Here is a 25,947-nt window from a genome sequence, read left to right on the forward strand (position 1 = left end):
CTATTTTTATTATTCAAATGCCAACAGAGATCTTTCAATACATCGTCCTAGACATTGTTTCGTGTATTTATTTCCTAATATTTCCCAATGTTCCTCTTTTCAACTTCTTACTTTTTTTTTAGACCCCCCCCCCCCCACACACACACACACACGTTTTTCCACATTTCTCCTGATCGCTTTGTCTTCTTCATTTCTCTTATTGTGTAAAATAAATAAATAATGTAAACAAAGAGCAGATAACTGTGATTGACTTTTATGTTTAAATATCTCTGGTTCTCCAATGTCGGGCATAATTTGAGATCAATAGTCAGAAGACACCAAATGCCCCCCCCCCTCCCAACCACACACGTAGCAGGAACACTTATGCAAGCAGTGTTTTCATAAAAATACACCATTTTTTACAAATATTCCCAATTAATAGTAACAAACATGGGAGTCTATTTTTTAGGGAGGTAACTATCTACCTAATTTTTAACACATCTATACTAACGGATTTAGAATTTATTTTTTTTTTACAATTGTATTGCAAGGCAAAGTAAGTTCTGTCAAACTAACTACTACATTGACAAGCTTTATTTTTTTTTTTTAAAGAGAAAAATCTATTTAGTATGCATATAAGTGGAACATAATTTAAAACAACAATTAATAAGTAGTTTTTCATATTATCGCGTGAACTGACTGCAACGTCTCCACAATGAAATGAAACACTTAACTAAAGAATTTTTTTATTTTTTATTTTTTGGAATTTTTTTTTTTCTTGAGACTTTACAAAACAATTAGATAATTAGATAAATATTATAAGTTAGGCCGGATTCACAACTAACGTAAGATTCATTTTAATTTATTCCTTGGTCTGCTGGACCGTTGGGGCACCAAACAAGATCTGTCAACCTTCTGTCTCCATTCTTCTTTGTCATTTGCCTTCTATAGAATTTTATTCTGATTTTTTTTTCGGAAAATATAAAAAAACCAGGCCACTTCGGGGGCCGATTTTGAGTTTTGTGTTTTCACACAAACTGTCTTAGTAACCTTGTTCTTTTTAATATAAACGGATAAGTTAGAACTTGATTAGAAATATGTGATATCGTAAAAAAAAAATTATTTTGTAAAACTGATACCTTTACCTTTACTTATCCCTTAGTCTGTTGGACCGTTGGGGCACCAGGCAAGATTTGTTGACCGTCTTTCTCCATTCCTCCCTTTTTTTTTTTGCCTTTTTTAGAACCTCTCTCAATGGCAGGCCTGTCCATTCTTTAATGTTGTCCTCCCATCGCTTTTTCTGTCTGCCTCTTCTTCTTTTTTTTCCCAGGCACTGTTCCCTGAAGGAAGGTCTGAAGGAGCCCCGTAGATCTTGTAATGTGGCCAAAGGTTTTAAGCTTTCGTCTTTTCACAATAGTTAGCAGGTCGTCATGGGCTCCGATCGCTACAGTAACCCTGTCTCTGATTTCTTGATTTGTGATGCGGTCTTTGAATGTGATGCCTAGGATCCTTCTGTAGCATCTCAATTCCATTGCTAGGATCCTCCTCTCAAGCTCTGCATTCAACGTCCACGACTCGCAAGCATATAAGAATGTGGCCATGATCAGAGAGCGCATCAGTCTGAGTTTGGTGCCGAGGGCTAAGCCCTTATCTTTCCATATTATTTTAAGTAAAACTGATACCGAGTCAACAAATCAAACATTAGAAACGCATATTTTAAAGATAGGAATCTCTTTGTGTGTGTGTGTGTTTGTGTTTGTGTATGTGTAAAAAGACAAAGTTTCAAATTAAATCTCTTCAGTGTAATATTTTTTGGAAGAAGTCTTGTCTTCTCTGTGTCTCTAGAGAATGTTCGATACCCTATCAGGAAATTCACAATTCGACAGACGTTCGTGGACAAAAAATCCTTTTAAGCAATTACACAGTTTTTGTTTTGTTTTTTTTTTGTTTAATAAAAATTTCAACTCCGAACATTTTTACAATAATTCAAGCCAGAACTTCATGGCTGAACCTGGGTGGACACAAAACCTGGGTGGACACAAAACCTGGGTGGACACAAAACCTGAGTGGACACAAAACCTGGGTGGATACAAAACCTGAGTGGACACAAAACCTGGGTGGACACAAAACCTGGGTGGACACAAAAACCTGGGTGGACACAAAACCTGAGTGGACACAAAACCTGGGTGGACACAAAACCTGGGTGGACACAAAAACCTGGGTGGACACAAAACCTGAGTGGACACAAAACCTGGGTGGACACAAAACCTGGGTGGACACAAAAACCTGGGTGGACACAAAACCTGAGTGGACACAAAACCTGGGTGGATACAAAACCTGAGTGGACACAAAACCTGGGTGGACACAAAACCTGGGTGGACACAAAAACCTGGGTGGACACAAAACCTGAGTGGACACAAAACCTGGGTGGACACAAAACCTGGGTGGACACAAAACCTGGGTGGATACAAAACCTGGGTGGACACAAAACCTGAGTGGACACAAAACCTGGGTGGACACAAAACCTGAGTGGACACAAAACCTGAGTGGACACAAAACCTCGGTGGACACAAAACCTGGGTGGACACAAAAACCTGGGTGGACACAAAACCTGAGTGGACACAAAACCTGGGTGGACACAAAACCTGGGTGGACACAAAACCTGGGTGGACACAAAACCTGGGTGGACACAAAACCTGGGTGGATGAGTCCTGGGCACATATCTCAAAAACCGGCTATAACAATTTTCCAAGAAATTTAACAGTGGATGTGTATCGCTGAGAAAAGAATTTCTCGCTAATTAGCCACACGGGGAAAACTCTAATTTGACCGTTATATTTTTTTAAAAGTAAAAAAAAAAAAGAAATAAATTTAAATTAATATCTGGCACAGTGGTTAGTGCATTGGCTTGAGTAGGCTTGAGCCATCAAGTTCAAATTCAAATCGTACAGTTTTTTTTTTTATGAAATTCATTTTAAAAAGCAATCACGGTAACATTCACAGAGATACCTCCTTCTTTTCACACCTCCCCCCTCCCATTTTACCAACTGATACGATCATAGCGTATTGAGAAAGCTAATTGCAGGAAATCGCGCTAAACAAAAACAACTGGTAAAAAAATATTTCTAATCGCACAGATTTATTATTGTTAGTCTAGATCTACTACTATAAAAGTAACAATGAAGAGTCAAACACAAACACACACACACGCAACCAGATTTGAAGCTGAAATGAAATGACATTTAAATTTAACACCTGATTCTGTCGTGTGCGGTTTGGTCTGTCGTTCGATAGTCTTAGGTTCGAACTTGCCGCCATCTTGCTTGAGGTTTAATTTGGTTGTGATAGTTTTCAATCTTACGGAACATCCGAAACATTTCAAACAACCAAACAAAATCTCGTAGGTCTGTAAAGACCTTTTGTGGTGTATAAGACAGATGCTCTTATTTCTTGTTTAAGAACATGTTTTGGAGGTTAAGTCTAGTGTATAGACCCGAGGAGGCTGGAGCCATTGAAGAAAAGTCGTACAGACGTTGTTTTTTTTTTTTTTATAAATTGCATTTAAAAAGCGATCACCATTAGAAGTGTCTTTCATTTTTTATAAGACCTCGGATGCGTATCAATGGCGTAGTCCGAATGGGACGAAGTGATATTTTGGCTAATTTATATATAGTGTAACCAGGGTAGGATTTCAGTAAATGGAGGCTCTGGGCTGGATTTCGTGGAGGCCCCAGACCTCTTTAATATGATATATAAGGTCATCTGTTTCTTTGGCCAATGGTTAACGTAGGACTGTAAAAAAAAAATAAAGTTTCCATTTCAGACCTTGTGGTTTATAGGGCAGAAATCTGATTCTGTGGGCTTCGATTAACGAGGGTGTCATGTGGCCAGAACAACGACCAACCGCCTTTACTTTTCCCCAACTAATGTCAGGTACCCATTAGAGCTGGGTGGACTCAGAGGCGCCCAAAGAGCCCAAAATTAAAAATCCTAGTATTCACCAGGATTCGAACCCGGGACCCCCAGTTCGGAAGCCAAGCGCTTTACTGCTCAGCCACCGCACCGTCGGTCTGTACTTGATCCCTAATATACCAATAATAGACGCTTCGCAGACCAATACTTGATTTCCAACGACATTACTTGACCTCTTGTGGGCCGATTCATGGTTTGAAGGAGAATAGTAATACTAAAAGAATAACTTAGAAGAAAAGTTTCTTTCATAGTTAATAAAGTGGCGGTCACTTTAAATTGCCCGAGGTCTTATAAAAATAAAAATCTCCTTTTTGTGATCGCTTTTAAAAGCAATTTATTTTAAAAAAAATTGTACGATTTCTTCGAGGGCTCCAACCTCATCAGATCAATACACTAGGGCTCCAACCTCCTCAGATCAATACACTAGGGCTCCAACCTCCTCAGATCAATACACTGGGCTCCAACCTCCTCAGATCAATACACTAGGGCTCCAACCTCCTCAGATCAATACACTAGGGCTCCAACCTCCTCAGATCGATACACTGGGCTCCAACCTCCTCAGATCAATACACTAGGGCTCCAACCTCCTCAGATCAATACACTAGACTTAACGTACCTATTAAACAAGATTAAAAACAGTCTACATTTATGAATTGTTTCGGAAAATGTAAGTTTAGCTTCAACATTTCACGTATAAGAACTAAAAATATAAATTATTTTGAATATAATTTAAGAAGAAACCTAGAACATTCTTTGAAGAAGTTAGAAAGAATCTTTATTAAAAAAAATATTCTTTTAATAATGCTTTGTTTTTCGAGGTCGCTATTGTGAATGTGATTGGGGTATAAATTTATGTATAAATGTGATGTGTGAGTGCAACTGATTCGCATGGCCCGCCCATGAGTTTGCATGCATCACAAACTCCCTTTATTGTCTTTATTTAATTAATGTAATGTGTGAGTACAACTGACTTGCAAAGCCCGGGTATGAGTTGGCGTGTATCACAAGGCTTCCTCTATTGTCTAGCTGTCTTTATTTTAACTTTTGTCTTCTAAAGATCTATACATTTCTGTTTACATATCTTCTAGCCCAGCTCAAGTCATCTACTTGCTCTTCGTTGGTTGAAAACACTTACTGACACTAATTGCATGAAATATCTCCAGGGAGATGGCTTCTGTCTTCGCTAACTAATTCATTCTGACCACTGTTAACAAGCTAGGCGTGGGGGCGGGGAGGGGTGTGTATAAGCGGGGGGGGGGGGTTAGGGTTAGGGTAAGAGGGGGTAAGTCGTAATGGGACATTTTAGGGAGATTGGACATTGTCAATGTGAGCCCCCAGCAGACGCGAGGGTTTACGTAAAGATTAGAGAGTTTCTTGACATAGGCATTGTGGGAAGTGTTTACACGAAGCTTTGAGAGTTCCTTCGCGAGAAATCCAAAAGTAGGAGTTTAAGGAGACGAAATAAATATGTTATGTTCAGAGGCGATGTTTAACGAATAAAGATGTATTTATGACATCTGCGTATCAATGGCGTAGTCTTTATGGGTCGAAGTAATCTTTTGCAAAATTACATATAGTGTAACAAAGGTGGGACTTCTGAACATGGAAGCCCCAGAACACTACAATATGCAATTATTTGTTTATAGTACATACGTGACGCTGTGCCACACAATAACATAATTAATTTTTGCATAAATATAAACTTAATATCTCAGTTATAATCCTAGAAAGAAAAATTTGCATAATTTGTTATTTATATGTTTGGAAAGGTTTTATAGAGATGAAGATAGGAAACCAATGGATTTCCCGATTTTATTCTATTTTTCCCATGAAGCATTGGCTCCGTCTTTGCAATTTTAAAGAATGTTGTTAGTTTTGGTTTAGTTTTGATTATACTTGTTTTCGTAAAGATTTCTAGCTTTCGCTGTAGACACGCAATGATTGTACTCTTTTTGACGTTACTAACGAAAATTCCCTTTTCCCTGAGGGATTATAAAGCTTATTATATTATTATTCCCAAGCCCCATCCTTTTCTAAAACGGAAACACTCCAGGGAGCAGACGATACATATTTTTTGGTATAAACTTGTTTCTGCGCAGTGGCGTAGCTAGGGTGTGGGAAGGAGGGGGGGGGGGAGAATTTGAAAATCCCCCCCACGGGCCTCTACTTTAGGAGGGCCCCTAATCGAGTGTTTTTTTTAAATTAAACATTAAATATTTTGCTAAATGCAGGGGCCCCCAAAGAGGTAGAGCTTCCCCCACCCCACACCGAGCCCCCAAATGATGGAAAATTCCTAGCTACGCCCCTGTTTCTGTGGTGTTGCCAGGTCATCCAATAATGTGGCATAATTGGTATGCTTGATTTGATCGGCTTAAGGCTTGTACCCTTTTTTTTCTTTTCTTTTACCTGTTCTTTCAGTTCCAAGAGCTTAGTGTAAAATATAAAACTCATTATTCTAATTATTAGCCTCGTTTTGTTAATAAGAGCAATTTGTAGACCCCCCCCCCCTTTCTCCCTCTCTCTCTAAAACTTCAAACTTCACTTGCATCGTTTTTTTTTTAGCATAATTCCGACAATTTTTAAATTAAAAAAAAAACAAAATAATAATAACAAAAAAAAAAAAAGAAACTTCTCCTTTTAGCCATTTTGTTTCGTTTATTATTTTATTCATCATAATTGCTTGGGATATGAAAAAATCGGAATAAAAAAAAATGTTTTCAATTGATGAGATATGGCACTCTGCACGCAAGAGATTAAGTTCGGTTACATCCGGGTAGTCTGCCTCAGGCAGACGCAGACGTCCACTCATTTATTTATAGATTTGTGGCTTTCCCACGTCTGCGCTCTTCTTATCAGATTTGTTTCGCTAAATTAGTCATAAATGAAAAAATATTGTTTCGTGTCCAGCGAGGTCGGATCCTAGTTGTTCTCAATTTGACGCCTACCTAAAGAAGGAAGGAGACAGGGGCAGAGAAGCGTGTAAGAAAGCTTAGCAGACGACAGGTGATGACTTGAGAGGATAATTAGTGAAATTGATACTAAAAAATAATTAGCAATTTTATAAATATAGACACCCATGAATGATTAAGACTAAGACTAAAACTGCTTTATTTGATCCTTATGGAAATTTGTTTTGATTACAAGGACTCTTTTTCTCATTTAAAGACAACACAACAGAAACATTCACATAAATACAGCAGTTGTCATTTCTGAATCGTCCGTCAGTAGATAATGGTATTTATTGTTAATATATAAATAATAGACAGAGGAAAATTTACACATCGGCTATTTCAGGGGCGTAGCTATGAATTTTCCTTCGTTTGAGGGCCCGGGAGTGGGGTGGGGATTGACCTCTATTTGGGGCACCTGCATTTTTATTAATATTTAATATTTAATGTAATAACACTCATTTGAGAGACCCCACAATTGAGTGCAATGTGGGATTTTCAAATTCTCCCCACGCCTCCCCCCCCCAGCTATTTCATGAGGCTGTAAAAAATACAATACAGTTTTTGTCCTAAGTATCTATCTCCTACTCTATCTCTTATATACGTATCTTATATTATCCTTTACTTCATGTTATATGTTCTGGTATTTCATTTCTGATATTATCAAGTATGTCTTATTATCTTATATCTCATATTTACAAAGCCTGTATCAACTCTGTCAGTCTTTCCGTTTGTCTGGTAAAAAAATTAACCCGCACAATTATTCATTACAGTAGATATTACATGAATCAATTTTAGCTGGAATAAACTGCCCAGTGTGCAGCTGAACATTCCGGGCTCACATAGGTCTCACCAGCCACATGAGAAGGCACAAAACCCCAGTGCACAGCACTCAAGACACCTGGATGACAAAAGTGGTCGTCAGCGAACCACGATTTACGAACAATATATAGATTCATGAATCAATTGAATTTACTGGTTATAATTTTTTTTTTATTTGATACCTAGAAGGGAAATTAATCATTTAGTATTCACAGACATGGCTAAATATGTCGGGTTTTGTGCTCTTCAATAATTGTACACATTATTTCTCCCACAACCATTCTCGGATCAAGTTGAAACTTTGAAGAATTATTTATTGTACTTAACAAAACTTAAATCAATTTTAAAATTATCTAATTAGTCAATGAATTATTGGTAATTAATGATTTTTTATCGAAAAGGGGAAATAACTCCTATTTTCTATAGTTTAGCTGTAAATATGGAGTTCTTCCCCTTAGATAAGCTTTGCTTTTTATTTGTGTTTATTTTCTCCAATAGTATTTAGTTTTTACATCTAAAAAAGTTGGCAATTAATTTAGTCGTGAACAAAGTTAAAAAGATGACTGTTTTCTTTAACAACTAGTGATCCGTCATGGGCGTAGTAGGATATTCCTCGTTGGCACCTTTATTATCTCTTTACAACCTATCTATTAGCTGCCTCCATCACTTTCTCCCTTAAACCCACGCCCCTGGTTAAGTCACTCTACTTTCGTGTTTTTGACGCAAATGAATGTTGTTTCAGAAATGTCTGGAGGCTTTCAAGAACGCTACTTGAACCTAGCGATCAAGTCACGTGACTCATCTTTCGTAATGTGGGCTGGATGAAGGATGATTTGTTTGTTTTTTAATTTGAGATATTGACAAAATTTCTGCATATAAACTTGTAATAGAAAACAATATATTATTTTTATTTAGATATTTAGAAACATTTATATTTAATAGAATAGACATCAAATTTCTATGAAAGAAAATAATAGAATTTCATGACATTTCGTTTTTTAGCTTTTATCTACGTAACTCCTCTCAACAGACTGGATCTAGATCTAACCAGTCGCAACGCATCATTCGACTGACCTATAAATTAGAAAAAAAAATTGCGTGTACCTAGATACTGCACTCTAGTTCTACAAACTGATGCACTGTGTCGCCTGTCAAACAAAATGATAGTCCAACTGATTTAGTCAAAAATTTAAAATTAAAAAAAAATATTCTATAATGACCTGTAGTCAGGGCCGGTCCTAACAATTGCGGGGCCCTATGCGAAACTGATTGCACGGGGCCTAGTCTGGGTGGAGATAATGATAATAAGTGAAAATTAAGATTTTGTATTAGAAAATAATTCGACTTTGCATTTTATTCATTCTTTACTATGTACAAAATTGCGATCAATTTAACTTAACTTTACGAAACTTGCAACCTATATTTGTATGTCAGTGACTATAAAAGTAAATAAGGTATTGGAACTTTCGCTGAAAACTCGTCCGATTATTACATTTTATCACATGAAAGCTGACAATGCCTTTTTTTTATCGCACATACCAAGGCGTTTTCCGTAATAAATGACATCCACAAATGACAATTTTGTCAATTTTTCAGGAGATTTTTATGAGTTTTCAGGAGATTTTAATAAATGCAGGACATTTCCAGGAATTTTTCGTATATATTTTGCAATTTAATAATTACACATAGAATTAGCGCGGGGCCTATGAAAGCGCGGGGCCCACTGCGAAAAAAAAATTGTTAAAGCCCTCAAAGTTTCCATTTAAATTCAATAATTGCATTCCATAATAGGACATCAACAGTGAAACCTATAGAGCGCTAAAATGCGCCTCATCTTGCGTCATTAAAAAAAGGAAAGTTCCCCTTTCAGACCTTGTAGTCTATAGGGCAGATGATGTAAAGGTCATCCGTTTCTGTGGCCTACGGTTAAAATGGGTGTCATGTAGCCAGCACAACAACCAACGCCTTTACTTTTTCTCAACAATTGTCATAATACAGCTGGGTGGACGCACCCAAGATCCCAAAATTAAAAATCGCAGTCTTCACCGGGATTCATACCCGGAACCCCCGCTCGGAAGCCCAACGCTTTACTGCTCAGCCACCGGGCCTCCTATCTTACTTCATGCTATGACGTAATGGCCGCCACAAGAAGAGGCGCAAAGACAAAGATCTCATCCATCCTTCTTTTGTGCGTGAAGCGCCCCCATTTTTCTTCACCTAGTTTTCTCCCCCCTCATTGGTATAGGGCCGGCCTTAACGATTGCGGGGCCCTATGTGAAACGGATTGCGCGGGGCCTAGCCTGTGTACACTGGCGGATCCAGAACTTTTGAGTGGGGGGGGCGATTTTTTTCCAAACCCTAACCCTAATGCCCAGTAAACCCTAACCCTATGCATAAACGTGCATATATATATATATATATATATATATATATATATATATATATATATATATATATATGAGAATTTTTAAAAAGCAGCATTTCTCAACCTTTGGTGAATAACAAAACAACTGGGGCATCGCTATAAGGTTTTCAAGTGGAGTTCGGGGCGAAGCCCCGACGACAAAAGCGTTTTCTTGCTTTTTTTCACTGCAGAAAAGTATTCTCCTGACATTTACAGCTCTATATTTATCAATGGAGTTCGGGGCGAAGCCCCGCCGCCAAAAGCGTTTTCTTGCATTCTTCACTGTAGAAACGCATTCTCCTGACATATACAACTCATTATTTATCAATGGAGTTCGGAGCGAAGCCCCGCCGGCAAAAGCGTTTTCTTGCATTCTTCACTGTAGAAACGCATTCTCCTGACATATACAACTCATTATTTATCAATGGAGTTCGGAGCGAAGCCCCGCCGGCAAAAGCGTTTTCTTGCATTCTTCACTGTAGAAACGCATTCTCCTGACATCTACAACTCATTATTTATCAATGGAGTTCGGGGCGAAGCCCCGACGCCAAAAGTGTTTTCTTGCATTATTCATTGCAGTAACGCATTCTCCTGACATCTACAACTCATTATTTATCAATGGAGTTCGGGGCGAAGCCCCGACGACAAAAGCGTTTTCTTGCTTTTTTCACTGCAGAAAAGTATTCTCCTGACATTTACAGCTCATTATCCATCAGTGGAGTTCGGGGCTTCGCCGCCAAAAGCGTTTTCTTGCATTCTTCACTGTAGAAACGCATTCTCCTGACATCTACAACTCATTATTTATCAATGGAGTTTGTGGCGAAGCCCCGACGCCAAAAGTATTTTCTTGCATTATTCATTGCAGTAACGCATTCTCCTGACATCTACAACTCATTATTCACCAATGGAGTTCGGGGCAAAGCCCCGCCGCCAAAAGCGTTCTCCTGACCTAAAACTCATTATTCATACTATTAAAAAAGGACCTTTTGAATAATGTTGTACTTATAATATTCTAATATGAATTTATAGGCCCTTAATACATTGCAAAAAATCCGATTTGTTCCTTGAAAAGATAAGATACCCCACATATTTAGATTTTGGCTTTGAGGATCTCCGCCGAAAAAAAATTATTCGATAAATAATATTCAATAAAATCAAAGTATAAATTGTGAGTTATAGTCCCAAATTTATTTAACTAGAAAAATATCAGATTGAGTAAAGGTTAGAAAAAGGCGACTCTGAAAAAATGATTTGGGTTTAGAATTCATCTCAATCGTGACTCTTATACTGAAAAATTTCGTTTGAATTCTAATTTTTTTAATGCAAAGTCTTTCTTAAAATAGTTATGATAAATTCATGTGAAATTACATAAACTCTGTCTGGAAATGGGAGGGGCGGTAGAGGGAAAACGATTAATCCTCGCTCCTTTAATAATTTCTGCTAAAGATTGCATTTGGCATTAAAGAATAGGGGTGTGGCGACTCGATGTAAGAATTTAATTTATAGTATATATAAATTATATTAGTGACAGATGTTTTTGTTTTGTAATTTCCTAACTGTAATACAAAAAGAAAAAGTATTGATTTGTCCGATGGGGGAAATGCGATTGCATGTATCGCCCCTACCACCTGGTACAACCCTTTTTCATTTAAATTTTACTAATGATAAAATTTGAGATTAGAGTGTGGTACGACATAATATACAATGAGTTGAAATATCAATATGTAGTTTATATTATATAGATATTCAACTAATTTTGTTCACAAACTATGTTTCTCCACAAAAATAGGACCGCCCCCCCCCACTCAGAGGGCTAGAGTGGGGAGGGCAGTACATGCAATTTCCCCCTCCCCCAACCTCACCGAAACGGCCAAGATACAAGAAGGCGAGCGACATAATATAAATCTATATATTAATTCAACTAATGTTGTTCACAAACTATGATTTCTCCATTAAAGTAGGACCGCCCCCCCCCCGCAAAAGGTTTAGGTGGGAAGGGCAGTAGAGATAAATTGGCAAACAGGGAACGACATAATACAAAGATCGGTTAAAATATCAATAACAAGTTTTAATCACATAGATATGTAATTGATTCTGTTAGCAAGCTGTGATTTCTACAAAGAAATTGGACCACCCCCCCCACTCGAAAGTTTAGGGGGGGGCTGGATTGATACCATCGCCCCCTCCCGACCCCACCAAATCGGCCAACATACTAGAGGGGGGGGCGAAATAATCTAAAAATAGGTTGAAATATAAATAATTAGTATATATTATTAACATAAGTAATGAATTCGTATACAAATTGTGTGAATTCTATACTAAAATTCGTCCGCCCCCCCCCTTCGGGGGGGGGGGGGGTTCGGCCGAGTGGGGGGGGCGATCGCCCCTACCGCCCCCCCCCCCCCCTGGATCCGCCAGTGCCTGTGTAGGGATAAGGATAATAAGTGAAAATTAAGATTTTGTATCAGAAAGTAAATTCGTCTTTACATTTTATTCATTCTTAACTAAGTACAATATCACGATCAAATTAACTTGACGAGCCTTGCGTGTAGCGAAGTCATACACTATATCCATCAAAATTCTGTTTCCTACATAGATCACGCTTAAAAACAAGAATTACCAAATCATTCAATCTATCTTCTTGAATTTAATGTCTATTTTACAGAAGATTTTTTTATTTTTAGGAGATTTTTATGTTTTCTGGAGATTTTTATGTTTTCAGATTTCCATGAGCTCATGGAAAATCAGGCGTCCGCGGAAACCCTGCTATAAGTTATAATGGTAAATTTTATAATTTACACCTAGAATTAGCGTGGGGGCCTATGAAAGTGCGGAGCCCACTGCGGTCGCATATGTTGCAGTGGCCCTGATGACGTAGCTAGAGTGTGGGGGGAGGAGAGGGGAGGAGTGGGGAAAGTTAGAAAATCCCCCTGGGTCCCCACTTAAGGGTGGCCCACAAATAAGTGTTTTTACATTACATATTAAATATTACGCAAAATGCTGGGCCCCTAAAGAGGTCAAGCTCCAGGCCCCTAAATGATGGAAAATGCCTAGCTACGCCCCTGTCCCCCTCCTCGGTATGTTGCCCCGTTTCATCATGTCATTTTTAACGCCCTAGTTTTTATACTGCAACCTGCGAGTCGAGAGATGCGACCTAGCAGAAAATTTCAATGAAGAGTTTCAGGCGGCCATGAATGTCAGGGGAAAAAAAAGTTGGATCGGGTGGAACTTCAATTTTATTTCAAGCAAAGCAAATGGAGTCGTTTTATCGTCTGCTGAAAGAGGGTACATCCTGATAAGAACATGGTAAAGATTAAAAGATGACAGCTTAGCGAATCCCTACGTTTTACAGTGATTTGTAAATTAAGTATTTGTCCTTATTACTCGGTTAATTATGCTACCACTATAATATGCAATGTATGAAATGCAATTATTTATTTATAGTACATTCATGACACTCCGCCGCACAATAACAAAATTAATTTTTGCATAAATATAAACTTAATATCTCAGTTGTAATCTTAGTAAGAAAAATTTGCATAATTTGTTATTTATATGTTTGGAAAGGTTTTATAGAGATGAAGCTAGGAAACCAACGGATTTCCCGATTTTATTTAATTTTTCCCATGAAGCATTGGCTCCGTCTTTGCAATTTTAAAGAATGTTGTTAGTTTTGGTTTAGTTTTGATTATACCTGTTTTCGTAAAGATTTCTAGCTTTCGCTGTAGACACGCAATGATTGTACTCTTTTTGACGTTACTAACGAAAATTCCCTTTTCCCTGAGGGATTATAAAGCTTATTGTATTATTATTCCCAAGCCCCATCCTTTTCTAAAACGTAAACACTCCTGTTTGTTTTTTTTTAAAGTAAAATTAATCAACTGAAAAAAAATCTTATTTATTTATAAAGTAGATAAATCACAACGCTAGAACAAAAATTTCATCTTATATACTCTTTTAAGAGAAAAAATATGTCATTTAAAACCCTTGTTTTTAACGAGTGTTTACGCTTGGGATAAGCGTACCCTTATTCTCAAAGGAGAAGCACGCGCTGAATCGGTAGATTGGAGTGTTGACAGGAGGCTAATTTTAGCTGCGGGTTATGGAGTCAATATTTTGTGGGCTTCCCTCAAGGGAAGATCATTCAAGCAAACCCACAGCTATCATTCCGAGTTATCCAGACCTGATCAAGGAGGCTACAAGCTTGAGAGCTGATTATTCAAAAGCTCAGAAAAAGGTTTCCCCTTCTGGTCTATACGGCAGATGATGTAAAGGTCATCTGTTTCTGTGGCCTACGGTAAACGAGGGTGTCATGTGGCCAGCACAAAGACCAACCGCCTTTACTCTTCCCCAACTAATGTCAGGTACCCATTAGAGCTGGGTGGACTCAGAGGCGCCCGAAAATCCCGAAATTAAAAATCACAGTCTTCACCAGGATTCGAACCCCGGACACCGGTTCGGAAGCCAAGCGCATTACCACTCAGCCACCGCGCCTCCAAAAGCTCAGAAACGCGAGCTTTTTTAAGTGTATGTGTTAGCTGATCTGGTGGCTGCTTGGTCGAGTAGTATGTGCACTGAACCGTCGTCTCGATGGCGCAGGGTTTGAACCCTGCCCGCTACTATCCCCCACGAGATTTCAAGTAAGGATGTAAAAATCTTTTCTGATCGAACATCCAAAATATGCGAATGAGAAGAAAAAAAAAACAAGTTCCGGTGTCAACCCAGGATATATTTAATACTACTGTTGACCTTGTCATTGACCAAAAAAACAACTATTTATAGTATTTTTAAGAGTTAATGTCCCGCTATTCAAGCCACGTTAAGAGTGCTGTCTCTGTGTCGAGGATGTGCTTGCCTTCATATTGTCCCGGGGCAACGAGTCAAGATAACTTCATAACGTATACATCAATAACCCTAATGAGCTCTCTATACAGAGCAGGCTTCTGACGTTTTAAAAAAAAAGATTTCTTGTTAGAAGAGTCCAGCTACTGAGAAAACATTAGATATTTGACCGAATTTCATATTCTATAAATCAGATTAGCAAACTTTTTGAGAACTCGTAAGATGAGAATTGATAAGTTCAAATGGTTTAATTTAATAATTTACATCTAGAATTATCGCGGGGCCTATGAAAGAGCGGGGCCCACTGCGGCCGCATGGGTTGCAGTGGTCTAAGGCCGGCCCTGCGTAGGACGTAATCATCTCATTTTTTTAAAGTAATGTCTGTAAGTAAACACAGAGTTGAAGCTAGGGGCTGAAACAAATGTGATACATACATACATATATTAAACATAAATAAATAACAGCACCAGGGACCAAGTTTTTAAGAGAAAGTAGTGAATTAAAATGCTACGAAAATAAGGGCATGCCCCGACCGAGGCTCGAACCTGTGACTCTGGATTCGACTCCACCGCATCTAGACCATCGGAATGTCCAAAAAAAAACATTCTTCTGATCCAGAGTCATTTCGCCTGTATGCAAATTACCACCCCAGTGGTCAAAGGTCACAAGCCCCAGCTAGCCCCTCCCTGAGACATTGGACATTCCGATGGTCTAGAGGTTAGTTTCGCTTGGTGCGTTATCGCTAGGCGGTGGTGTCGAATCCAGAGTCACAGGTTCGAGCCTCGGTCGGCGCATGCCCTTATTTTCGTAGCATTTTAATTCACTACTTTCTCTTAAAAACTTGGTCCCTGGTGCTGTTATTTATATTATGTCTAATATATTAATGTCTGTAAGTGAATGAAATATATTGACCTCATTTTGATGATAGACGAATCCGTGTTATATAAAAAATGTTACAAAGTAAATTCAAGTAAATGTATCTTTGTTTTTCTAGACCAGCGGTTCTCAACCTTTTAAGCTCGGCGACCCCTTTTTACAATCCACCACTCTGCGCGACCCCCCTCCCCACACACACATACAGAAATAGAAGAGTAGACAATAACAATTCATATTTTCGATGGTCTTGGGCGACCCCTGGCAAATGGTCAATCGACCCCCAAGGGGGTCGCGACCCACAGGTTGAGAACCCCTGTTCTAGACGGATGTATGCACGTTATCTGTCATCCATCAACATGGCAGTGCCATTGACACTAGCTCTTGTCACGCCAGATGTCTGACATCCAAAAAAAAAATAATCACGACCACGCAGACGTCTGTTTTTTTGTGACATGTCACCTCGACAGTCTTATAGCACGAACTGTAGACAGGGGAAAAAATAATGAGAAAGGTTAAACACAGATTGCGTGATTACATTTCTGATACAACCAGAGGCTATCAATGGCGCCATCTTTTATTATTGGAGGATAGCGTTGCGTTCACATTAGAATACAGCGTTTAGATGTTTAAATACATGTTGTTTTTTATTAAGTAATATCAGGTGTAATTGCTGCATCTAATAATAAGGCTTGTCTTCGAGTCCGAAGATTAATGTGGAATTTCCCTTGGCTACGCAGGCCCAGCTGTGACCAACATATTTTGCCACATTTAGCACAGGCTTAACCTTTGTCCGCCGGTGGTCGATTTAGATTTTCCTTTCGCCGTCTACGTCCACGGCAGCGGATTTTCTTTTGATCTCAGATGTGTATCCCGCGGCGTTTGTGAGTGCCCTCCAGCTGTCTTACGAACAGCACAAGGGCCAACTTGCTTTAACTGACATAGAAGAGAGCACCTGGTTGCATGCGGCTTTAGAACGAAACTGCTGCATCTAATATTTAAAATAAAAAAAAATTGTATCGCTGACAATAGGACATTAATCTAAAATCATTTAATAATGATGCTTTTTTTTTAAAGGAAATCTCAGAATTTGCGCTATTCAGTTTTAGCTTTATCATCATAGGAATCCTTGGGCCTTAGGCCTCTTTTCTTTGCCTCTTTTTGGGGCTTTATGTGCCTCTTTTATGGGCCATCTTGCCTCTTTTGTGGGCTTTTTTTTTTTTTTAATTTTTTTTTTTTTATAATATGTTTTTATTTGTAAGTTATCATAATTCACAAGTATTAAATCATAAACAATTGAAAAGTGATTAACCTAAAGATATAATAACAGTAATAGAAATATTATTTAATATCAAAGACATACTACCTAACCAATGAACCCCCTAAAGGCAGAAAAATGATACAAGTATACTCTACTCCAGAACAATCAACACAATATCAGATATCCCTGACCCCCAACACCCTATTTCTGAAAAACTACATGAGCATTGTACAGGTATATGAAAATCAAACTTGATAATTCTCTACCCTAATGTCCATTATTTTTCTAAATGTTAATTCCAAGTGATTAGGATCAAACACCTTATTATTGTGTAGACATTTGAGCCAGCTAGCCCAAACAAGATTCCGAAATTTCTGCTTCACTGCAATAATAAAACCTTGTTGTAAATTTATTAATAACTAAAACTTTAGTGAAACAAAATCGCTGTGTTGTTTTATCCATATTGATATTAATAGCTCATCTTTCAAAGTTTTAAACAAGCAAAAGATATCAAATATTTAAAATATAAAACGAGCTTGTCTAAGGGAACCAACCCCACATATGTCATGTCTCTTACCATTGTAAAATTTATTGTAAGAATTATTCTCCTTTTAGGTATCAAACAAAATGTATCAATTACCACTATTTAATTTACTTATTGGTTAATTGTTGAATTAATTTATGTTTTGTTAGGAGCAATGAATATTCATGCAAAGTTTCAACTTGATTCGAGAAAGGTTAGTGGGAAGAATGACGTGTTCAAAATTTTCACCAAACAGACATTGTTGATATATGCTTTGTAAAAATAAAATGCTTGGAACAGTTTATACGTTTAAACTGCTTTTGTATTGCGTAGCTTCCATGCTTATAGCATCCCCACTGCTCTGTGGTCCTATCTCATTTGTGGGCCGGCTGAAACATGGGTAACTGGGAGATAGTTTCTGATTTTTTAATAAAATTTTAAATACATTTATCTCCTCTTTGTTTGCATCTCTATAATTAAAATCGGGTTAAAGATTCGATAAAAATAAAAATCAGTAAAATAGACAAAGAAGTATAAGCAATGTGGAGAACGATGGTGGCGATATAAGGTAACTAAAAGAAAAGAAAAAGAAAAGAAATACTTGACAATTAGGAATATTTTGAAATAGACATAAATCTCGAGGGAGTCGAATTGAAAGATCAAGATGGTCTAATAAATAATATAAATTTAATTATAAATTTGATTCAGCAGTGCTAAAAATAAGGTTTGGCTTCGAGTCCGAAAATTAATGAGGAATGCAGTATTTTCCGTGTCTACTTAGCCCCAGGTGTGACCTACATATTTTGCCATATCCAGGGCAAGCATAACCATTGTTTGCCGGTGGTCGATTTAGATTTTCTTTTGACCGTCTGCGTATGTCCTCGGCAGCGGATTTTCTTTTGGTCTCAAATGTGTATCCGGCGGCCTTTGTGAGTGACCTCCAGCTGTCTCGTTCTGAGGGCGCATGAAGCCAGGTGCTCTCTTCTATGTCAGCTAAGGCAAGTTGGCGCCTAAGCTGGTCTTTAAAGCGTTTACGTGGGGCACCTCTGTTACGTCGACCACTTTTAAGCTCAACAAAAAAAAGACTGCCTTTGGCATACGTTCGTCTCCCATAAGGGACACGTGCCCTGCCCAGAGTAACTGTTGGACCATAAGAAGTCCCTCTATACTGTCCATACCGGTGTTCGCAAGGACATCGTTTAACCCCTTAACCCCGTAACATGGTAGACCACTTCACAAATCTATGAAGTATAGTGTCAAATGACGCCTCACTTTCAAGGGATGTTGATAAACGTTTGGCCAAGGCCAGTAGCGCTTTTGGACGCCTTCAGGCAAGAGTTTAGCGGAATAAACCGCTCCGCCTGCCTACAAAAATCAATGTCTACAAAGCGGTGATTCTCTCAGCCCTTCTATATGGCTCTGAGACATCTGCCTACAAAAATCAATGTCTACAAAGCGGTATTCTCTCAACCCTTCTATATGGATCTGAGACATCTGCCTACAAAAATCAATGTCTGCAAAGCGGTGATTCTCTCAACCCTTCTATATGGATCTGAGACATGGACACTATACAGAAAGCAACTAAGACTACTTAAGCGCTTTCACCAAAGATGCCTTGCGCTTCATCAGGGACATACGGTGGCAAGACCGCACTGCAGTACTATACAGCATACCTAAATTGCACACAAACTTATCAATGATCAATTTTTCCTATATTTAATCCACCAGTCAGGCCTACACCAATAAGTAAGCTTCATCTAGATATCCGTCATAGTTGGGAATTTCCTACCAAAAAACCTAATCCTGGTCTCAATGGCAAACGTTAGTCGTACTAGTGTGAACGCAACATAAACCCACCAATTAGGAAAACCCAAGAACGAATCTAATCGAAGTCTCTACCATAAACGTTTGATCTGCTAGTGTGAACGTGCCCTGAAGCTTCTAATCGGGAAAAATCCCCCCCCCCCCAAAATGTCTCTTTCTTACAATTAATTTAACAAACCAAACATTTACAAACATTAAATTAGCGTGTTTGTGTTTCATTCAGGAAAAACGAGTTTGCTGTTTTCAAAACACACACACACACACAAATATGAAAATAAATGAAAAGATTATAAAAATTATCTTAAATTCATAAAATATATAAACAATTTTTTTTTTTGCATTAGATTTAATTTAATTAGGTTCTGTTACCATTTTTATTTCATATTTGTGCTTGGATAAGAGGCGAATAATAGGAAGTGACGAGTGCAGAACTTCGAGAGTAAAAAAAATTACATCGAGGAAATAAATAGAATTACAACTGATCGAAGCAGACAGACAGGTAAAAAAAAAGGTCGGAGAAATACAGGAGTTTGTTATTGTGTAGATGTCGCTGTTAGAGAGTCTAATTATAATTGATTTAAATGCAAGTAGGATGAATTGGAAATATACAAAACTAGGAATTGTTAAAGTACATATAGTTGTTCGGTAGCCAGAGAAAAGAAACAATTAAAGGATTAATATAAAACAACAACAACAAGGATATATACGGTGGAGCTATACATATATTCGAAAAAATATATATGTATCAAGTCTTAATTATTGTTGTTGTTACTATTGTTATTAATGCTATTGTTGTATTTGTTGTTGTGTTTATTTATGCTTCTGTTGTTGCTATTGTAGTTATTGTTTTTGTTTCGTAGTTGCTGTCGCTACTATTACTATTGTTGGTGTTGGTGCTGCTTTTATTGTTGTTTTAGTTGTTTTTTGCGGTTGTTGTTGTTGTTTAGTGGATGCTGTTGTTGCGGTTGTTAGTTCTTTTGTTGTTGCTGCTGCTGCTGTTGTTGCTGTCACTGTTTTTGCTGCTGATGTTATTGTAGATTTTATTTATAAACTGTGATCTAGCCGGGGAAAATATATCGTCTGCTTTGATACTACACTTCTATCCCAGACAAAATGACCAGACTCAATGACCCTCTTGTGATGGGGGGGGGGATGTTGTTGTTTGTAGTAAGAAGATGTTTTAGGTTTATTTCACCATCATGCTCCTATGGAGTGTACGTGTTTCTGGTAAAATCATGAGAAAAGGTGGGCGGATGATTTTGGTTCTGTAGGCTTAATAGATTTTGACGATTCTGATATGATTTTATCAGTTTAGTTCTACTAGCTGTTTGGAGCTCTAAACCAACGACCAAGTTCCAAAAGTCACGTACTAACAGTTTATTTTTTTTTTTGGAGGGGCAGGGATTCTCACATGTGCTTAGTCTGACAATACTTCACCTCCAGCCTTTACATAATTATTGTTAAAAAATCGGCTTGTTTTCACAAGATAAAAAGTAGCCGATGCATCAAAAGCTTTGCAAGCTCTATATCATGAAATCAGATTTTTAATGTAGTTTCGAATTATTGAGATCTGAACGTGACAAATGGAAGAACGGACAGACAGGACAGACAGACCACACAAATCTAGAAACGTTTTTTTTCCTTTTTCAAACTTCACTCAAAGAACAATGTCAAATTAGCGCTAACCAATGTATTTGTGTGCATATATAATTAAACAATATGTGTTTGAGTATTTAATAATACTCGTGTGAAGAAACAAGTCCCTTTACGTTGAAAGTGCCTTTTAATTGTGAAGCATTTCAACATAACATATATACACGGCAGACGTTATATACAGATAACCAACTTCACTAGCTGACTTCCTCTCTTCTTGTTTACACACTCGTCACTTCCCGCAAGTCCCCTAACTCTCCGATACCCAACACTTGACCGTATGTCACGGTTGACCACACACAGTAACCGTGTCACAACAGCACACATATGTGTATATTTATAGCTTATGCATCTGTGTAATAAAAAAAAAACGTTACTCAAAGAGAAGAACTTCACTACAGCCACATATCTCAATGATGTAATAGGCTATTTATTTCCTTTTTCGATATTAAACAAAATTAATTCATTATCAACATTAAATTCACTAAATTAGTTATTTATTTAACTGATTCATGTTTTTTTAATAACAATGTAAAATTGTGTAAGGTTTCAACTTGATCAGAGGGAAGTGGGAGCTTTTAACTCTTTCTCTCCGTAAATATTTACCACATTCTGGTGGAATCAACGTTGGCATCGTCAGTTAGGAGACAAAGAGTTAAGTGCTCAAAATTTATACCACAGACAGACAGACTGACAGAGTGAGTTGATAAAAGCTTTGTAAAACTGTAAATGTGACGCACAGTGTAAACTCCCACTGAGCTTAAAGAACTAGAAGAATAAAATATATAAAACAAGATACAAAGAGTAAAAGTCAGAACTAACCTTTGTTATGTCACACATTATGATTCCTTGAGCAAAACCAACATAGGCAGCGGAGAACCAGGCCAGAATCCAGCGCGGGTCAGATATACAGTGCTTGATCTCCCTGAACCTCTCCCTCCACGACAAGATACGCCTCTGGAGCACCGTATCGGGGCTCTCAAAAAAGATGAGCACCGCCCCCATGGCCACCACGCTCATGCAGAGATAGATGAGCGTCAGGATTTGGTAAAAGTTCACGGGGGGAGAGGGCTCCGAGGAGCGACGGGCCTGGATGGGGATGAACGGAAGCGTGTAGGTCCATTTCTCGCTCCGTATCTGTTTCTCGGGCGCGGAGGAAGCGGAAGAGGAGTTGCTCCCCTTGTTGAGCATGGCCCAGTCTTCGCTGCAGTGGAATTGCGAGACGGAGATGAGCCCGGAGCTGAGGAGGTTGCCCAGGATCTGGGCCGAGTGGATGGTGATGATGGTCACCGTCTGAAACAGCCGGAGCGACTTCTGCGGCGTCATCCGGGTGGTGGCCGAGTACTTGAGGCCGTAGTTGAGCAGGAGCATGTCCTGAACCGCCCAAAATGCGGGCTGGGAGAGTCCGACAAGGCAAGAGGAAGGGAGGAGCGTGTAGGCGGAGGGGATGACGTTGGAGACGGAGTAGAGGATGTGGAAGAAGAGGGAAGCAAGGAGGAGCATCTTGGCCTTGACCTTGCGTAGGATGAGTGCGGTGAAGAGGCAGCCGATGATGTAGGACACATACATGCAGACCAACGAGATCTTGCCAAGTTGATTTGGCGCATGGATGCTCGTCTGGAGATTTCTGAAGATAGAAAACATAAAAACTCAGATTTTGTTTAATTACTATATTGTTAGTTTGTGTTTATAAAAAAAAAGAAATTAAGTTGTGTTTTTTAAACCTGTCCTCTGGCTGGCTATTTTCAAGTCGCTCCTTTATATAGACGCTGATCACGAATACTGCTCTAACGACTTTCCTAGAAATTAAACATCGCTGAGAAAAGAATTACTAGCTCGTTGGCCACGTGGGGAAAACACATTTATGCAAACGGTTGCAGATTTTTTCTCAAAAAATTTTGTTTTTATATTTGTATCGTTAAGTTAAGTAAGTTCTGTTATACTCAGTAATATATTTACACACAAACAAATTTTTACTAATTTTTTTAAAGATAAAAAATCTATTTAGTATGCATATAAGTCTAACCTAATTTAATACGAAAAGTAATCTTGTAAACTGGATTTTCTTTACATTTATTTTCGTTCTAAACCGCATAGTTTTAATCTTAATAGTTCTTGGGGTGACAGAATTCAAGGACACATTCATAAACCTACACAGTAGACATATCCCACCAAAAGCTAGAGAGATAAGTTATAGATTTATCTTTGGGATGACCCCTATGGTTAGAAAATGGGCAAATGACAGTGAATGTATATTATGCCATCTTGAAAATGCTGATAATGAGAAACATATGTATTTGGAATGTCCATTATCCCTTCAAGTTAGAAGTACTGTAAGGGACTTATTAGAAGCAAACTGTGGCAACTATGTAAATGTTAACTTGTCTATTGTTTTAAAAAAGCTGCCAAAACTAAAAAATAAAATAATGCCAAACTCTAACTTGATTATTGTTTCCGAATACAGGAATCTTGTTTGGGCTAGCTGGCTCAAATGTCTACATAATAATAAGGTGTTTGATCCTAATCACTTAGAATTGACATTTAGAAAAATTATGGATTTTAGGGTAGAGAATTATCTAGTTTGACTTTCATATACCTGTACAATGCTCAGGTAGTTTTCCAGAAATAGGGTGTTGGGGGTCAGGGATATCTGATATTGTGTTAATTGTTCTGGAGTAGAGGATACTGTATCATTTTTCTGTCTTTAGTGGGTTCAATGGTTAGGATGGTTATGGTTAGGTAGTATGTCTTTGATATTAAATAATATTTCTATTACTATTATTATATTTTTAGGTTGATCACGTTTCAATTGTTTTTGATTTAATATTTGTGAATTATGAGAACTTACAAATAAAAAAATAAAAAAAAGCCCATAAAAGAGGCGAGATGGCACATAGAGCCCAAAATAGAGGCAAAGAAAAGAGGCCTAAGGCCCAAGGATTCCTATGATGATAAAGCTAAAATTGAATAGCGCAAATTCTGAAGTTTCCTTTTTTTAAAAAAAAAAAAAAAAAAAGATTGACCCTTTTCAAAACAATTACAGCAATCATTTAGGCCAGGGATGTCGCGGTAGCTGAGTGGTAAAGCGCATGACTTCCGAACCTGGGTCCCGGGTTCGAATCCTAGTGAAGACTGGGATTTTCAACTTCGGGATCCTTGGGCGCCTCTGAGTCCACCCAGCTCTAATGGGTACCTGACATTAGTTGGGGAAAATCAAAGGCGGGTGGTCATTGTGCTGGCTACATGACACCCTCGCTAACCGTAGGCCACAAAAAAAAGATGAACTTTACATCATCTGCCCTATAGACCACAATGTCTGAAAGAAGAACTAGTTAGGCCAGGTTCACATCTAACTTTACATTCACTTTCACCTATCCGTTGATCTGCGGGACCATTGGGGCACTACACAAGATCTGTCAACCTTCTTTCTCCATTCTTATCTGTCATTTGTCTTTGATATAATTGTATTCGGATGTTCTTTCTGAAAATATTGAAGCCTGCCTGGGTGGACCACTTCGGGGGCCGATTTTGAGTTTGTGTTTCCACACAAACTGTCTTTGTAACCTTGTTTGTTTTTTTTACATGTTAAATGAGAGATTGGATTTTATTTAGTTACTTGCTCCTTGTGTGTGAAAATTGTACGTGTGTTTAGTTACGTATGGTTAAGTCGTTCCTTAGGACCAAAAATATCACTTGATAGTCTAGAATCCCTGCAGGACGGCAGGGAATGGCAGTGGGCAGGATTCGAACTCGGGAGCATTGTGAAGACATTGCAAAAGACATGTCACACAACCAAGCAGCCGTATGAATAAAGCAGCGGCTAACTATTGAGTGATGGCTGAGTGGTCAATGAATAAACACCAAACAACAGATTGACTCGACAGTAATGATTACTTCCTAGTTAGACTGGTCTCTGAAATTATTCTTGCTGTTTTTTTTTTAATTTAACTTATTTTTAATCTTAAACTTGGGGAGTGAGGCAAAGCGCTTGGCTTCCTAACCGAAAGGGTTCGAATCTTGGTGAAGACTGAGATTTTTAATTCCTGGAATTTTTGTGATTTTCTGAATCCATCCAGCTCAAACGGATACCTGACATTAGTTAAGGGAAATTAAAGGCGGTTGGTCATTGTGCGTTAACCGTCAGCCATAGAAATAGATGACCTTTACATTATCTGCCTTATACATCGCAAGGTCCGAAAGGAGAACTTTTTTTTTTATTAAACTTCTGAGTGGAAGTGAAAAACTTGGTTTCGTTAGAGTTTGAGGATTTCCGATTTTTTAAAATTGTTTTATGAAAAAAGTCATTACCAAGACTAGAACTAGTTTATTGATCTATATTAGAAATTTGCTGTGATTACACAAGAGCAATATCAACAATATGGGAACAAAAACAACAGAAAATAGAACAGACACAACCCTCAGAGAGGTTCCTTGACTGACTACAGTCATACGACTTCATCATTTTCAAGTTCACTAGTCAACCAGCAGCGTTGATTTAGTCGGACTGGGTGAGGAACACGCGAGTTCTGGGTAGCTTTCAGTTCCATCCGTGGACAGAAGTGACCCACGTCTTGTCTATTTGAAGATGCGATAGAGCGGATGATTAAATAGCCACAATACCTGGTCGCAGTGTAAGATTTGATCGAACTATTGAAAATTTCAGCAATCGAAGCACCTATTTCTACATATAGAACCTGTACCCATTAAACCACTGTTACGTAAGATCTGAACGAAGTGGTCGTCTCCTTTCCATTAGGACTAAAACAGAAAGATTTAAAAACTCCTTCATCCCACTTTCAGTCAGAGTGTTACAAGATCATCTGTCGTCATCGAGAAGTACATAGAA

At 38.2% G+C, this 25,947-nt stretch overlaps 1 protein-coding gene across 4 annotated transcripts in view; it reads right to left on the bottom strand.

The window, feature by feature from the left end:
• LOC106078537 (protein unc-93 homolog A-like) overlaps nucleotides 1–25,947 on the bottom strand; it is a 145,558-nt gene that overhangs the window by 55,919 nt on the left and 63,692 nt on the right. For all 4 annotated transcript variants that reach the window (XM_056036268.1, XM_056036267.1, XM_056036266.1 and 1 more), the window contains one exon: nucleotides 21,924–22,728. In XM_056036268.1, the coding sequence (XP_055892243.1) occupies nucleotides 21,924–22,728 (805 nt within the window). The remainder of the gene's footprint in view (nucleotides 1–21,923; nucleotides 22,729–25,947) is intronic.

This window comes from Biomphalaria glabrata, chromosome 7 (assembly GCF_947242115.1).
Source record: "Biomphalaria glabrata chromosome 7, xgBioGlab47.1, whole genome shotgun sequence".
In the NCBI taxonomy this organism is placed as follows: Eukaryota; Metazoa; Mollusca; class Gastropoda; family Planorbidae; genus Biomphalaria; species Biomphalaria glabrata.